General features: G+C 39.5%; 2 protein-coding genes across 12 annotated transcripts in view; one reads left to right on the top strand and one right to left on the bottom strand.

The window, feature by feature from the left end:
- Kmt2e (lysine methyltransferase 2E (inactive)) overlaps positions 1-9646 on the top strand; it is a 99817-nt gene extending 90171 nt beyond the window's left edge. For 3 of the 5 annotated variants that reach the window (XM_004652885.3, XM_045135479.1, XM_045135481.1), the window contains 10 exons: positions 1011-1265; positions 1415-1559; positions 2014-2264; positions 3281-3337; positions 3476-4039; positions 5026-5312; positions 5725-5813; positions 5918-6043; positions 6197-6294; positions 7389-9646. In XM_004652885.3, the coding sequence (XP_004652942.1) occupies positions 1011-1265; positions 1415-1559; positions 2014-2264; positions 3281-3337; positions 3476-4039; positions 5026-5312; positions 5725-5813; positions 5918-6043; positions 6197-6294; positions 7389-8900 (3384 nt within the window). In that variant the 3' untranslated portion in view covers positions 8901-9646. The remainder of the gene's footprint in view (positions 1-1010; positions 1266-1414; positions 1560-2013; positions 2265-3280; positions 3338-3475; positions 4040-5025; positions 5313-5724; positions 5814-5917; positions 6044-6196; positions 6295-7388) is intronic. The other 2 variants (XM_045135480.1, XM_045135482.1) reach the window with 2 other exon arrangements.
- A 2453-nt stretch (positions 9647-12099) lies between these two features.
- Srpk2 (SRSF protein kinase 2) overlaps positions 12100-15762 on the bottom strand; it is a 238872-nt gene continuing 235209 nt past the window's right edge. For all 7 annotated transcript variants that reach the window (XM_045135485.1, XM_045135484.1, XM_045135483.1 and 4 more), the window contains one exon: positions 12100-13709. In XM_045135485.1, coding sequence (XP_044991420.1) covers positions 13525-13709 — 185 coding nt within the window. In that variant the 3' untranslated portion in view covers positions 12100-13524. The remainder of the gene's footprint in view (positions 13710-15762) is intronic.

The raw sequence follows: 15762 nt of genomic DNA on the forward strand, positions 1-15762 counted from the left end.
TGGGAGACTTTGTGCAGCATGCTTGATGTGAGTACTGGGGAATCAAACCCGGGCCATTCATAAAGCACTGGATTCCATCCTTAGCACTGCCTCTCTCTCCTCCACCTCCAAATTAAAAACCCTGACTTACATTGTAATACGTCAAAGAATAAACAGAAGAACTATGAAATTTTCAGGGCATGGAAACTTTAGAGATATTTCAAACCCCTTCAAGAAAAATCAAGGATTTTCAATGTGGATACTTCTTTTTATCCTGTCTCTAAGAATTATGATAGCCACATGCTTACAATCAGATTTTGCTAGCAACATTCATAACAGAAGCAGAAACTTGGATTTTGCATATGTGGTACTCATATCAAATACATACTACTATTTGCGTCTCTTTTCTTAGATTCAGTGAGATCAAGTCTTGCTTTGTAATTCAGGCTACCCTGGAGCTGAGGGCAATCTCTTGTCTAAACTTCCTGAGTTTATATAGGCATTATAGGAACATACCACCATGCCTGGCCACAAAATTAATGTCCTTATATAATTTTATAAAAGCAACAATGGGGCTTGAGAGATGGCTTAGTGGTTAAGGCGTTTACCTGTGAAGACTAAGGACCAGAGTTTGATTCCTCAGAACCCATGTAAGCCAGATACACACGGTGGCTCATGCATCTGGAGTTCATTTGCAGTAGCTGGAGGCTGTGGCATGCCCCCTTTTTTCCTTCCCAATCTCTCTGCTTGCAAATACCAATTAAAAAAAAACAAAAAAACAAAACAACAGCAACTATGTGTTTTGTAGCTATAAAGTCCTATATGGTACATCTCAGAATACTAGTAAATAAGGAAGAAAATGGAGACTGGCATGCAGATTTTGTTTTGTTTTGTTTTGGGACAACACGGTATGAGTAAATAAGCCAATTTGTTGTTTTAGATTACATACCAACACTTAATCTGGTGCGAATATTCTATAGTAGGATCTGTGTAATTACACAAGTGGTGATCCAGTTTTTTTCCCCCTCTAGCACTTGGTCAATGAATGGTTAAGTGAGAAGAATGAGAAGCCAGGAAAGCCTTCAGACAGCCTTTCCGAAAGGCCTCTGCGCATAACCACTGATCCTGAAGTGTTAGCTACTCAGCTCAACTCTTTACCAGGCCTCACATACAGTCCCCACGTGTACTCTACTCCGAAGCATTACATTAGATTTACATCACCATTCCTTTCAGAAAAAAGGAGAAAAAAAGAACCAACTGAAAATATATCTGGCTCATGCAAAAAGGTAAATTCATAAAAATCTAGAAGTCACAAGTCAATCTCAGTTCATCGTACTACTCTTGAAAGTAAATGATTTTGGATTGGCCTTTGTCCTAATGGGCTATAAACACAGCTACATACTGATTCCTGTCCGTTTGTTTTTGTTTTATTCAGCGATGGTTGAAACAAGCCCTGGAGGAAGAAAATTCAACTATTTTACATAGATTCAATTCACCCTGTCAAGAAAGATCCAGAAGTCCTACAGTCAATGGTGAAAATAAAAGCCCACTACTATTAAATGATAGCTGTTCCCTTCCAGGTAGATTTCTTCTCAGTAGTTTGTGTAAGGAATGTGGCAGGATAGATGTAGCTTTTTAACAGGCACATTTCAGTTACTGCTGTTTACAAGAGAAGCAATCATGATATATATTTTCTCATTTCTCTACTGCAAACCTTTCACATGAAGCCTCAATTTGAAGTACAGTGTTGTTTGAGGTTGGGGCTGAGTGCTTTCAGATTCTAAACGAGAATTCTTACAAACCAGTTATGGTACCCATCAGTGCTTGTATGATCTCTTTGTAACTCCTAGGCCTGTAAGCCTCAGGCAAGCTATTTTCTAATACTGAAATTAACTTCTTTGGGGGATTAGAGGGGAGATTGTTTCATATTAGTACCACTTTTTAACTCTGTAGTTTTAAGGGGGAAAATCATACTTGCTTTTGTTGACGTCAAATAGCAGCAGTATAATTTTCTTATAATAATTTCATCAACAGATTTAACTACACCACTTAAAAAACGAAGACTTTACCAATTGCTAGACTCTGCTTACTCAGAAACCTCCACACCTACTCCTTCTCCATATGCCACACCAACTCACACAGACACCACTCCTGTGGACCCATCATTTGCCACTCCTCCACGGATAAAATCAGATGATGAAAATTACAGAAATGGTTATAAACCCATATATTCACCAGTTACCCCAGTAACTCCTGGTACACCAGGAAATACCATGCACTTTGAGGTAAGAAATTCCAATGGGGGAAAAAAACTTCAACTCCTGGAATAGGGTTTCTTTAAAAGTTGGGTTTCCCTATACTTTTAACTAATATGCTAAGAAACTACAAGAGCAAACTATGAACCCATGTCTATATAAATTTAACTTTTTTTTGAAGAGGAACAATTTTTTAAAAAAATTTTACTTAATTCATTTGAGAGAGAGACAGAGAATGGGCAGGGCGGGCCTCCAAATGAACTCCAGATGCATGCGCCTCCTTGTGCATCTGATTTAACATGGGTACTGGGGAAATCAAACTTAGGTCCTTAGACTTTTCAGGCAAGAGCCTTAACCACTGAGCCATTTCTCTAGCCAAAGCTCAACTTTTTTTTTTTTTTTAATTTTATGATTACAAGTTAGATTTATTCTTTACTCTCAATGTGGAAGGCACAATGCAAGGAAGGCATCTTAATGACAAAATGTTGATATGCAAAGCTCAACTTTTTTAAAAAAATATTTTTATTTGAGAGAGAGAGAGGCTATGAATGGGTCAGTAGGCCTGCAGACAAACTCCAGATGCATGCGCCACCTTGTGCATCTGGCTTACGTGGGTACTGAGGAATTGAATCTGGGTCCTTAGGCTTCATAGGCAAGTACATTAAAACTGCTAAGCCATCTCACCAGCCCCACCTTTTTTTTTGTTTGTTTGTTTTTGAGGTATTGCCTTACTCTTGCCCAGGCTGACCTGGAATTCACTAGGTAGTCCCTGGGTGGCCTCAAACTCATGGCCCCCCCGTGCCTAGCCCCAACAATTTTCATTTGTACTTCAATGACCATGATTTTCCTCTTATTAGTATCCACAAGAGACTAAATGTGTATCAGACTGACCTAAAAACAAGTATCTTCTTAGGGGAATGGAAAATTAAAAACAAAAAACAGGAAACAAGTCTCCAACAATTGCTCATTTTAGGTTTCCAGTTATACAAATACCATGGATTTAGTTATATTTTAATTTTTAATTCTGATTTACTTCCTTTATGTAGAATATTTCTTCACCAGAAAGTTCTCCAGAAATAAAGAGACGCACTTACAGTCAAGAGGTAAGGACCTACAAAAAAGGTTACATTGCTGATTTTCCCCTTAATATTATTTTGAATAAGAACTGGTAGATATTAAATAGGACCAAAAACACTGGTATTTGTGTGATTTTTTTTTTTTTTAATCTTCTTTGTCAACAGGGATATGACAGACCTTCAACCATGTTAACACTGGGGCCTTTTAGAAATTCCAATTTAACTGAGTTAGGTCTGCAAGAAATAAAGACTATTGGCTATACCAGCCCTAGAAGTAGGACTGAAGTCAACAGGCCATGCCCAGGAGAAAAGGAATCTGTGTCAGATCTTCAACTGGGACTCGATGTAGTCGAGCCAGCTACTGTCCATAAAACCATGGAAACACCAGCCCATGACAGGACTGACCCCAACAGCCAGCTGGACTCAACTCACTCTGGACGCAATACAATGTATTCTTCCTGGGTAAAGAGTCCTGACAGAACGGGAGTTAATTTCTCAGTGAACTCCAACTTGAGGGACTTGACACCCTCACATCAGTTGGAGGTTGGAGGCGGCTTCCGAATAAGTGAGTCAAAGTGCCTGATGCAGGATGATACTAGAGGCATGTTTATGGAAACAGCTGTGTTTTGTACTTCTGAAGATGGGCTTGTCTCTGGTTTCGGACGGACGGTTAATGACAATTTGATCGACGGGAATTGCACACCCCAGAATCCACCACAAAAGAAAAAGGTTACAATTTAATAATTTACAGTCCTTTTAATAGAGATTTTTTTTCCATATTACTCTTAAGGGTAATTATTGGTTATAGTATTTATTTGTATGGCATTCTTAATTTAGTCATTCAAGTTAACATTTTTATGTGTACATTTTTAAATGTTTTATAAGTAATTAGAAAATATCTCCAAGAAAGTAAAAAAAAAATCTATTAATATGAAAGGCCTCATAGAAAGTGTGGCTTCAGAGACAGAAGCCTCAGATAATTTATTTCACCAAATGAGTAACTTAGACAGTTACTCCCACCAAAATAAGAGGTGGTTAGTATATATGCTCTTAATTCTCTTTATTTTACATTAAGTAGGTAACAGCCGTGTATAAAAATATGCCTCTCTTGTCATCCCAGAATACTTAACATTATTTAAGCCATGGATGTAAGAGAATGTTGAAAATTATGAGAAATAAGTATTATACCTTAATACATAAATTCCCTGGCTGAGACAGTTAGAATGTCTTATTTCACAAAAGGGGAACAAACAGTATTTTTTTTTTGTTCATAGGCTTATTGCTTTACAAGACATAGAATTATAGTGATGTGTGCTTTCAATTTTCATAACAGAGTCCAGTTGGCAACTTTGTGGAAAGCAATGTAGTATAGTGGAAAGAGCACGGGCTTTCAAGTAAGACCTAGGTTCGAATCCCGGCTCCAACACTCACCAGCTGTGTGACCTTGAGTGAGTGAGTTACTCAATTTCCTCATCTGTAAAATGGGGATGATAAAATTCTATTTATTAGGTTTTTTGGTGAGGATTAAATGAGATAATATATGTAAATCCTCTTAAGTAAAATGCCTGGCATATAGTAGAAGCTTGATACCTGTTAATTATTTATTGAAAAGCAAATTATTTTACATAACTTAATATAAATACAGTTTTAAAAATAATGAACTGATTCTGATACGTAAGACAAGTAAAAGATTTGCTTTTTCTTTCTTATTTAAGGTTTCTCTACTAGAATATCGTAAGCGACAACGTGAAGCTAGGAAAAGTGGCTCTAAGACAGAAAACTTTCCTCTCATTAGTGTATCGCCCCACGCAAGTGGAAACCTGAGCAACACTAGTGACGGATGTGTCCCCAGTGGGGAAAACGGGGAGCAGGTAGAAAACACTGCTAGCCTTCCTTTACCACCGCCAGCTACTGCTTATAACACCTCTTCTGAGGAAGCCAGCAATAACTGTCCTGTTAAAGAAGCTATTGCCAGCGAAAAGAATGAGCCAGAAGTTCAGTGGTAAGTCTTTTGAAGGAGGCCTTGTGTTAGTGAACTAGTCTTCACTGTTCATTCATCCCAGGGTAAACAGGGGCATGACTGGTAATCAAAATTTAAAAAAATCTTTGCCTGAAGGATTTTAAGTTCCAGTTTTGCTTGAGCTGTGAAAACCTTTTGGGTGGTGGCGTAGGCCTTTAGTCCCCCCTCTCCAGGAGGCAGAGGTAGGAGGATCACTGAATTTGAGGCTACCCTGAGACTACATAGTGAATTCTAGGTCAGTCTGGGCTAGGGCAAAACTTTACAAAGATTTATACCAAAGTGTTTTTCCAGTACTGCAAGATCCATGATCTGCAAAGATATGTTGCCCATCAAGAGATAGAATAATCTAGCTGGCAGAAGATTCCTTGATTTAAGGTGTCATTTTAATTTACAGGACTGCCTCCACTTCAGTGGAGCAAGTAAGGGAAAGGAGCTACCAGAGAGCTTTACTCCTCAGTGACCACCGAAAAGACAGAGACAGTGGTAAGTAAGCTTAGTCCTCCACCACCAAGTGGACTTGGCGGTCCGGGGCCGTGTTCTCGGTGAGCTCTAATGTTCTCTGTGGGTGTGCTCTGCTTCATCTCTAGGGGGAGAATCACCATGTGTCTCATGTTCACCGAGCCATGTTCAGTCTTCACCTTCATCTCATTCAAATCACATTCCCCAAGTGCACGCTAAGGGCCTAGTCCCTGTTTTCAGTGACATTATGGAAGGTCAGTAAGCAGATGACCTATCATGGCTATTGTAATGAGAGCTTATATAAAGTCAGTTTAAATAATACAATGTACACTTTTTGTATTGTGTCACTGACAGGCAATATTTATCATGTAAGTTTATATTCACTATAGGTTTCTTCTGTTTTACAGACCCTGATCCTGAAAATCCAGAACCCACAGCTGCAAATGAATGTCCATCCCCTGACACTTCTCAAAACACTTGTAAAAGCCCTTCAAAAGTGAGCAAGGTAATAATTGACCTTTGACTGTGGCCCTTCTGAAAAGCTGGGATATACAGATTTTCCCCTGCTGTGTCACATACTCATTTGTCATTTCTGTACATTTCCCATCAAAAGCATTCACTGATTTTCTAAAAACACTTAAATAGCTTACATTTCTTCCCACTTCTATTCTCAGGGTGCCTAAGAAACTGTAAACTTTTTCATGATCAATTCTCTATACACAAAAGGTTAGGTAACATTCATTTAAAAGGAATAACAATGCTGAAGAGATGACTTGGTGGTTAAGGTACTTGCCTGTCAAGCCAAAGGACCCAGGTTTGATTCCCTAATACCCACATAAAGCCAGATGCACAAGGTGGTGCATGCATCTGGAGTTCATTTACAAAGGCCCTGGTCTGCCCATTCTGTCTCTCTCTCTCTCTCTCAAATAAATAAAAGGAATAATACCCTGACCTATGAAGATGTGATTATCAGATGTAGCATGTATATTGTTAGTTCAAGAATGAAGAATCTGAGGTTGGATTTCATTTTTTAGTGAAAAGATAATAGTTTTATACTATGTTAACTCTTTTGTAAGGAATGTGAAAGAGTATTAAAAATCAAAATGGGGGAGGGAGGTTGGTGTAGTAAGCACTCAGAAGGCAGAGGTAGGAGGATCACCATGAGTTTGAGGCCACACCTCACAAAACCCAAAAAATTAATAAATAAAAACTGTTTATTCTCATTCACTATGAGAACTTATATACTGGGAAGAAAAACTTGACCTTTCAACAACTCAAGCAACTGACTTCTCAATTTTATACCATTTCTTGCCCTCTTTAAAAATAATTATTATTATTATTACTGATTTTTCGAGGTAGGGTCTCACTCTAGCTCAGGCTGACCTGGAATTCACTCTATAGTCTCAGGGTATCCTTGAACTCAAGGCTGTCATCCTACCTCTGCCTCCTGAGTAACTGGGCTCAAAGGCATGCGCCGCCACGCCTGGCAGAAATAGAATTAAGTACCAGAAAAGCAAACCTCAAGTACATAAAATGCTTTTTAAGTTACATACTTGATATACAGATATATAATTTACATGATGTGTTTTTTCTTTGTAGCCTGGTTCACCTGGACCCGTAATTCCTGCTCAGTCACATGGGAAAATACTCACAAAACCAGATCCATGGGAGGCAACAATTACTGTTTCAGAAGCTGAGAGCAGTGTTCACCTGAAAACAGAACTCCAACAAAAACAGCTGTCCAGTAACACCCCAGCACTTTCAAAGAACCACCCACCTCAGCCCCATGGTCGCAGTGCAGCCGAGCAACTTCCACAAAAGCTGTCTTCTGCACCACCAAAGTTGCACTGTCCTCCCTCACCTCACACCGAAAACCCTCCCAAGTCCTCCACGCCTCACACGCCTGTGCAGCATGGTTATCTCTCACCAAAGCCGCCTTCACAGCAGCTAGGATCTCCCTTCAGGCCTCATCACTCACAGTCACCGCAAGTCGGAACTCCTCAGCGAGAGCCTCAGAGAAATTTTTATCCAGCAGCACAGAACCTTCAAGCCAACACTCAACAGGCAACTTCTGGAGCATTATTTACACAGACACCCTCAGGACAATCTTCAGCAACATACAGTCAGTTTAACCAACAAAGTCTCAACAGCTCGGCACCACCCCCTCCACCTCCTCCGCCTCCTTCTTCGTCTTACTATCAAAACCAGCAACCCTCTGCAAACTTTCAGAATTATAATCAGCTCAAAGGTAGTCTTTCCCAACAGACTGTGTTTACATCCGGACCAAATCAAGCACTTCCCGGCACCACAAGCCAGCAATCAGTTCCAGGACACCATGTTACTCCAGGGCATTTTCTGCCCTCTCAGAACCCTACCATTCACCATCAGACTGCGGCTGCTGTCGTCCCGCCCCCGCCGCCGCCGCCGCCTGCTCCAGGACCACACCTTGTACAACAGCCAAATTCTCATCAGCAACACACTGTCGCACATGTAGTTGGGCCAGTTCATGCTGTTACTCCTGGGTCACACATTCATCCTCAAACTGCTGGACATCATTTACCACCCCCACCCCCACCCCCTGGTCCTGCCCCCCATCACCATCCACCACCCCATCCTTCTACAGGACTGCAAGGTCTACAAGCACAACACCAGCATGTTGTAAATTCAGCACCCCCCCCACCTCCTCCTCCTCCTCCAGCCAGTGTTTTGGCTTCTGGGCATCATTCGACATCAGGTCAAGCCTTACACCACCCACCTCATCAAGGACCTCCACTTTTTCCTACAAGTGCTCATCCAGCTGTACCACCGTATCCCTCACAAGCCACACATCACACGACTTTGGGACCGGGACCCCAACACCAGCCTTCTGGAACAGGGCCACATTGTCCATTGCCAGTTGCAGGTCCTCATCTCCAGCCCCAAGGACCAAACAGTATTCCAACACCTACTGCTTCAGGGTTCTGTCCTCACCCTCATCCTGGCTCTGTGGCCCTGCCACATGGGGTGCAAGGACCTCAGCAGGCATCTCCAGTGCCTGGACAGATTCCAATTCACAGAGCACAGGTGCCACCAACATTTCAGAATAATTACCATGGTTCAGGGTGGCATTAAAATGGACTCCAATAACATTTTTTAAAATGTTCTGTAAAATAAACTGTATATTTCACATGTACCTATAAAGGTACTTTTTAAAGCTTGTACATGAAACTTTGTATAAAAAAAAAGAAATCAAAAACAAAAAACACCAGTGCTTTCATTGTATTTTTCCCATTTTTGCTTTTTAAAATTCCTTAAGAAATGTGCTCTTAAGCCAGTAGTAGGTATCTTTATTTTGTAAGTGAACATTCCAGCGGTTCTGGCAGTAGACCTGACTCGACATGATCTTTAACTCTGATTGTTGCCGTTCACTTCATTTAGTGAATGTCTTTATTATTTTATACATACACATTCAGTATCGCTAAGTAAAGCACTATGGGGATTTTTTCTTTTTCTTTTTTTGGTCAGCAGTTCTGTGAGTGCATCTTAGGTCTAAAAATGCAATACAGATTTTTATAGTTTGGTGTGGACATGACTCATTTTGTTTTATCAGTTATTTGCAAGCAAAATGTAATTTAATGTATAGATGGTTTCCTGACAAACTGTAAATACTGCATTTCTTCTGCGTATAAAATTGCTTCCAGCTTTTTCATTTGATATATAGCATTGTACATATGACAGGTCTTTTGCAAAACTGTGTGATCTTTGTGAAAGTAGTACAGTATATGACCTTTACTTTTTTATTTTAAATATACTGTCACATTGAAGCACTGGTTGGGCATTTTAATTCATGTTAATAAATCACAATTATGTCAGTTTTACCAAATTGTCCTGTACAACTTCCAGAAGTCTGTTTAATTTTTATAAAAGCTACAATTTTTAAATATAATTTGAAAGGAAAGAACCTTCCATTTTCTCTAGCTACTTAACTTGAATGGTAGGCTAAAGGCAGTAAGGGTTGTTTCCTGAAAATGGTTTCTACTTGCCTTTTGCTTTTTTTCCAGGAGCAAGAGCCACAGGAAATTAAATAGTCATGCTGCACAACTTTAGTATCTAACATCTTTCAGAATTAATCTGGATGACTAATGCATTACATATGATAGAGTTACAGACTTCAATTTACAAACAACCATTGGGTGAGAATGAGTAGTTTGCCTAAAAATGGGAATATTTAATTTGCACATTTTAGAACTGACTGAAATGCCCCATTAGTTACTCAAAACCATGATTAATATCTAGCTGTAGGGTTTTTCCCACTCTTTAAATTTGGCTTGAGTCTTGAGTACAAAAACTAAAGGAAAAAGGGCATTGTTTTTAAATATGTCAAAAAAAATGAAGATGGCTGCTGTGAAAATTTTATTGCTGAAAGAAAATGCTAGTTCTGATTTTTGAAAATGAAACTTCCCAGCCTTTGCCTTCTCTCAGGAGGAAGACATATGCAGTAGCAGTGACAGTATCCTCTCTCTCTCTCAGGAGGAAGACACATGTGTAATCGCAGTGACACTGGTTTTCAAACATCACTTTTCATCATCCAAATACTTTACACAGTTTGGTCATAATATACAAATTTTGTGAATCAGGAGAAAACAGATTTTTAAAATGACTGGATGAGATTTCCTAGTAATTTAAACCATGTCTTATAAATTTAATTTCCATTCTGTTTGAAAATTAGCTAGTGACAGTACATTAATACAGTTCATTTAGGGTCCAATCCCAATCAGATTCAAGTTTTAGAAAACTCTAGAACAACTTTGTAGTTCTTGTCAGTTCTACTTATGGTATTCACTAAAAAAACATTTGAGACATAAGATGGCTTCACATTATACATCTTCTGATAAGTTTCAAACAGAATAAAGTTAAGTAGTTTGTAAAGTATCAATATTCACCTCTTTAAAGGCACTATAAATTTCTCCTAGTTTCAAGTTGGGCCACTACACAAGAAATTCATATGGAAGCGTTTGTATGAACTGCAGGATATTTCACAACTGATCAAAAGACATACATACTCTCAAATGTCGTTCTCATTTTTGAAAATGGGAGGAAAGCAGTGGTCTTTAGGAAGTGATCTAAATTATAGAAACAAGTTTTCTATGCCAATGGAAAGTCTCCTTACTTTACCTTGTTAATACTATGTCTGGTTTAGTATATGAAGAACCAAGTATTTTTCACCTATAAATATACACCTCTTGGAAGCTGTTTTAATTGTAATTTTACATCAAGACTTCACACAGACTAAAATCACCAGACTGACTTATGATGTTCAGGACAGTCAGTGGTTTGCCTTCAACAATTCATGTCTATTCTTTATCAATATGCCACTAAAAATCTGCTAAACCCATATTGTACCTAATGCAAATGTATATTGATTTTTCTAGGAGACTTGTTTTTATATTATAAGCTAGTTAGGCTATATTAAAACAGGGATACCATCTTAAAATTCATAATCTATTTTCCAGTGTGAGCTAAAACTGTGTTAGACAAATTTCAGTCAAGTGTACTATCACTTCAGTCAAAAGTTTTTGCAGACATAGGGAAGACAAATGTACTCTGTGGTTCTTGCAAGAATGTTTCCTGTGGAAACCATGGCTAGGAGCACAGATCTACAGCCTCCATCTGTCATAGAATCTTCATGGAACCCATTAGCCTCTAGAAAAACTTAGTGTACACATCTTATAAATTATAGCACATTCTGTTTCACAGCCACATGTGATAGAATGCTGCTCCTAAAAGGACTGTCTCTTGCTGGGTGTGAAGGCGGACACCTTTAATCCCAGCACTCGAGAGGCAGAGGTAGAAGTGCTATGAGTTGGAGGGTTCAAGGCCACCCTGAGACTACATAGTGAATTCCAGGTCAGCCTGGGCTAGAGTGAAATCCTGTCTCAACCACCACCCCCCCCCCACCCCGGCCAAAAAAAAAAAATACTTGTCTTGTTCCCCTCACAGTGATGTTTGGAAATAAGAAAATATGTGATGTTCAAACAAAATGCAGTCTGTGCATTTTCATGAAACTTTTTTTGGGGGGGGTCACTAACATTCTAGATAATGAAGCTATACCACAGCCTCATTTTTAAGTCCCTTCTGCTCTTAAAAAATACCCTAAATCTCTGAACTAAAAAGCCTATAAATTATTTCCTTAGAATAAGCTTTAGTATCTATCCTACAACTATATCTGCTACAAGAGAAATGTTGTTGTTTTGTTTTGGTGATAACTATACTAATATCAAATTTATGTTGAATCTCTCACTTCAAACACAGGGCAATGACCAAGGCAATGTCTGGAAAAACAACCCAAAACACTTTAATTTTTAAGACAACTGCAAGCACCCCAAACAATGGATTATTGTTACAACACTTGTTAGCTTTTCACAATCTAGTTATTGCAAAGGCATATGGATAAATGTTAATGGACAATGTCAAGAAAAACGAGGCACCTTAATGTAAAATAAGACATTCAAATCCACTGACTTCTAAGAGGCTAAATATACCTCTATAGGTTACATCCTAAAATGGTATTGCCTACTAACGAATGGTTTGTGTCCTGGATTCTACAATTAATTTTAAGGAAATGCTTAAACAAAAATTGTGCAACCTGCAAAGGGGAAGTGATTTCCTCATTCATGGAAAGACATGAAGAGGCAAGTAAAATTGCTGTAGCCAACACACAAAGCTGAGCTGCCTATGGAATGAATGGTCACTTTCCTTTGAGCTATGAGTATCCTGCCACCGAGCTAAGAATGGTATTTACCACAGCTTGTGTCTTAGACAAACACGATCATGCTTTTCCAAAAAATATATATTTTTTCATTCCACACACTTAACATGTTTCTTTTGCTCAATTTAATCTATGTATCTGACTTAGAGTGCCTGCAGGAAGTAGCACTACATGGTACTGGGCCATCACACTTTTAAGGGAAAACCACTCTTTAAGTTTTAAAAATATGCAAAAATACAAATGAGACTGCTTAAGTTATGTATATTTTAAAATGAGAAGCATGTCCTTTCTTCTTTAAAGTGCCATATAGGGCATGACAGAGCCATTTTATTTAAAATCCAATGTGAATGGAACTTATGGAATGAAAAGTTTACATAAACTCTTGGAGCAGTGAAAGTCTGCTACATGCAACTTAGGCTATAAAGCACTCAGGATTTGGTAGCTTTTCTGAAAATTTGAGTCCCCTTCCCGTATTTATGGAAATTAACATTTACAAGGGTGCATTTACATACACTATAATACAGGAATGATGTCCCTTTGCCAGAAGATAAAATTGTACATTTCCTTGCTATTTCTTGGTTCCAACTGATAATTTCTTAAGATTGTAAATTATATAATACTCAGCTAAAATATTTCTTCATAAATAGTTACAAAACCTGCCAAAACACAAAGGAGAAAGTTTTTTTTTTTTTTCATTGAAAAAAAAATGACATTTGAATGTCACAACACAAGAAACAATGCTTAGAGACATGTTATTGTTTCCAGAAGAAAATGGTCAGTAAACTACTTAGCTCAAGACAAGACTACCCTTCCCCAGGATCATGGTGCACAAAAAGCAAAGTGTCAATCAACAGTACCTCAAAGCAAACAAAGGTCTGAGGGTGAAGCCAGCTCTCGGTAATCCTGTTACAGAATGCGAGCCACCGCTTAGGTCCAATGTACTGGGGAATGTTTGCTAGCTCACAATGCTACATTTTGTAGAATCTGCTAAGAATTCAACCAAGGATGTCGAAGGCATTCGCCAGCTGAGGCTCGCTTTTCAGGAACCATTTCTAGCATTGGGATCAGGAAATCTGTAAACTGGGCAGCATCTTCATGGGGCCAGCCATACTTTTCCACAAGTACATCAAAGAGGCTCCAGGGCTTCAGCTTGGTGATGTGCCGCAGTTCTCCTGCAGGGAAAAACATGTGTCACGAGAGCTCCACATCTGCACTCCCACAGTGAACTATGCAGCCAGCTCTTTTCAGTGAAGCAGACGATCTCCCTCTCAAAATGTCACGGCAATGAGAAAGCCAGCTTGCCTAACCCCCAAGAAATAACCCATGAGGTGTCAATGATGTGTCTTATTCAAATAAGCTTAGGAGGGTAGAGATGGGTTCCTGGATCATGCACAACAGCCCTAGTTTTCTGTAAGAAATTGTATGAGCACACACATTTTCATTTCTGCAGACAAAGAACAGCTTCCCTTCCAGGCTGTGTTCTTGTCCATTTTGCAAGATTGCTCAGAAAAATGGCTCAGTCGTTAAGGTGTTTGCCTGCAAAGCCTAATGACCCAGGTTCAGTTCCCTAGTACCCACATAAAGCCGGTGGCACATGCTTCTGAGTTTGTTTGTAACGGCTAGAGGTCATGGCACGCTCATTCTATCTGGCCCCTGTCCCCTCCCTTCCTCCCTCCCTCTCTCCCTCTCTCTCTCTCTCTCTCAATCAATCAATCAATCAAATAAGTATGTCATGTTTTTTTTTTTAAGTTGTTGTTGTTGTTAAAGAAAAAAGCCTGTAATACATATACCACTTAAATTTGTGCAGACTTCAGGCAGATGTCCTTTACATACATGCTGTCCAAATGGCAGCCACTAGTCACACAGGGTACAAAAGACAGCTGGCACTACTTGTCTGAAGTTAAGCAGCCAGAAGGAGTGAGTGGCAAGCCGAAGCCAGTGCGACCCAGCGCCACATATCTGGTGTAAAGTCTAGGACAACAAGAACAACTTGCCCTTATAAACCTTGAAGTTAGCATTTATTTATTTGAGAGAGACAAAGAGACAGAGAAAAGAGAGAAAATGGGCATGTCGGCTTCTAGCCACTGCAAACAACTCCAGATGCGTGTGCCACCTTGTGTACCTGGCTTGCATGGGTCCTAGGGAATTAAACCTGGGTCTTTTGGCTTTTCAGGCAAGCGCCTTAACCATTAAGCCATCTCTCCAGCCCTAAGTTAACATTTTTTTTACAATGTTCTAGCTGTAGTATAAAAAGTGTTTCCCCCCAAAAGCTAGTAGGTTAAAAAAAAAAAAAACTAGTAAGCTACAAGTAGCCTGTGGACTAGAAAGGTCTTTTCAACAGAAAAAACAATTGATTTTTAAGTCAACCTGCCAAACAGTTAGGATAACTTACACTATAGGTGATTCAATTTTTGTGCCATTCATTTCACAGACTATCTACCCCTACCCTGTAAAAAGGCATTTTGGGGTGGCCCTCTGAGAAACTCCCACAGACAAAGTGCCAGCTCTGCCCAAGGCCAGTAAGTCACACAGCCAGGCCCCAGCAGCAAGACCCCAGCACTGAGGCCTCCCTCCTCTGCATGCTCCCAGGGCAGATTTCCCTCCTCTCTATCACTCTGTACCATAGTCTAACACAATAAGCTGTATTCATGGTTTGCATTCGTAATGTGCTCACAAGTGTTTTCAGAAGGCGTAGGCCATTTCATCCATTTACTCAAGCCAGTTTATACATGTCTTCCTTTTAAACTGTAGTAAAAAATGTAATATGTAAATGTAATAAGAGAATAGCATCTACAATTATCAAAACAGAAATCACCCAGAGTCCTATTACCCTCCAGTAGCTCTTCCTTTATGCTTTATTCTGTCTTTCCCCCTCTCTGCTATCTCCTTCACTGCCTCCCCATAGTAGAGACTTTTAAAAAATATTTATTTATAGAGAGTGAGAATGGGTTCACCAGGGCCTTTAGCCATTGCAGACAAACTCCAGACACATGCACCACCATGTGCTTACTTGGGTACTGGGAATTCAAACCCAGGTCCTTAGGTTTCACAGGCAAGCAATCCACTAAGTCCTCTCTCCAGTCCCTTCTTATGGACTTTACATGCACAGAATTACAGCCATGCTGTACAAAGGATTCTGTATAAAGAAATTCTGGCATCGGTTCCTGGTTAAAGGAGCTGTGGTGACAAATAAGCTTCTGACTCCAACTTGGAACCTGAGGCCAG

The sequence above is a fragment of the Jaculus jaculus genome, chromosome 16, assembly GCF_020740685.1.
Source record: "Jaculus jaculus isolate mJacJac1 chromosome 16, mJacJac1.mat.Y.cur, whole genome shotgun sequence".
NCBI lineage: Eukaryota > Metazoa > Chordata > Mammalia > Rodentia > Dipodidae > Jaculus > Jaculus jaculus.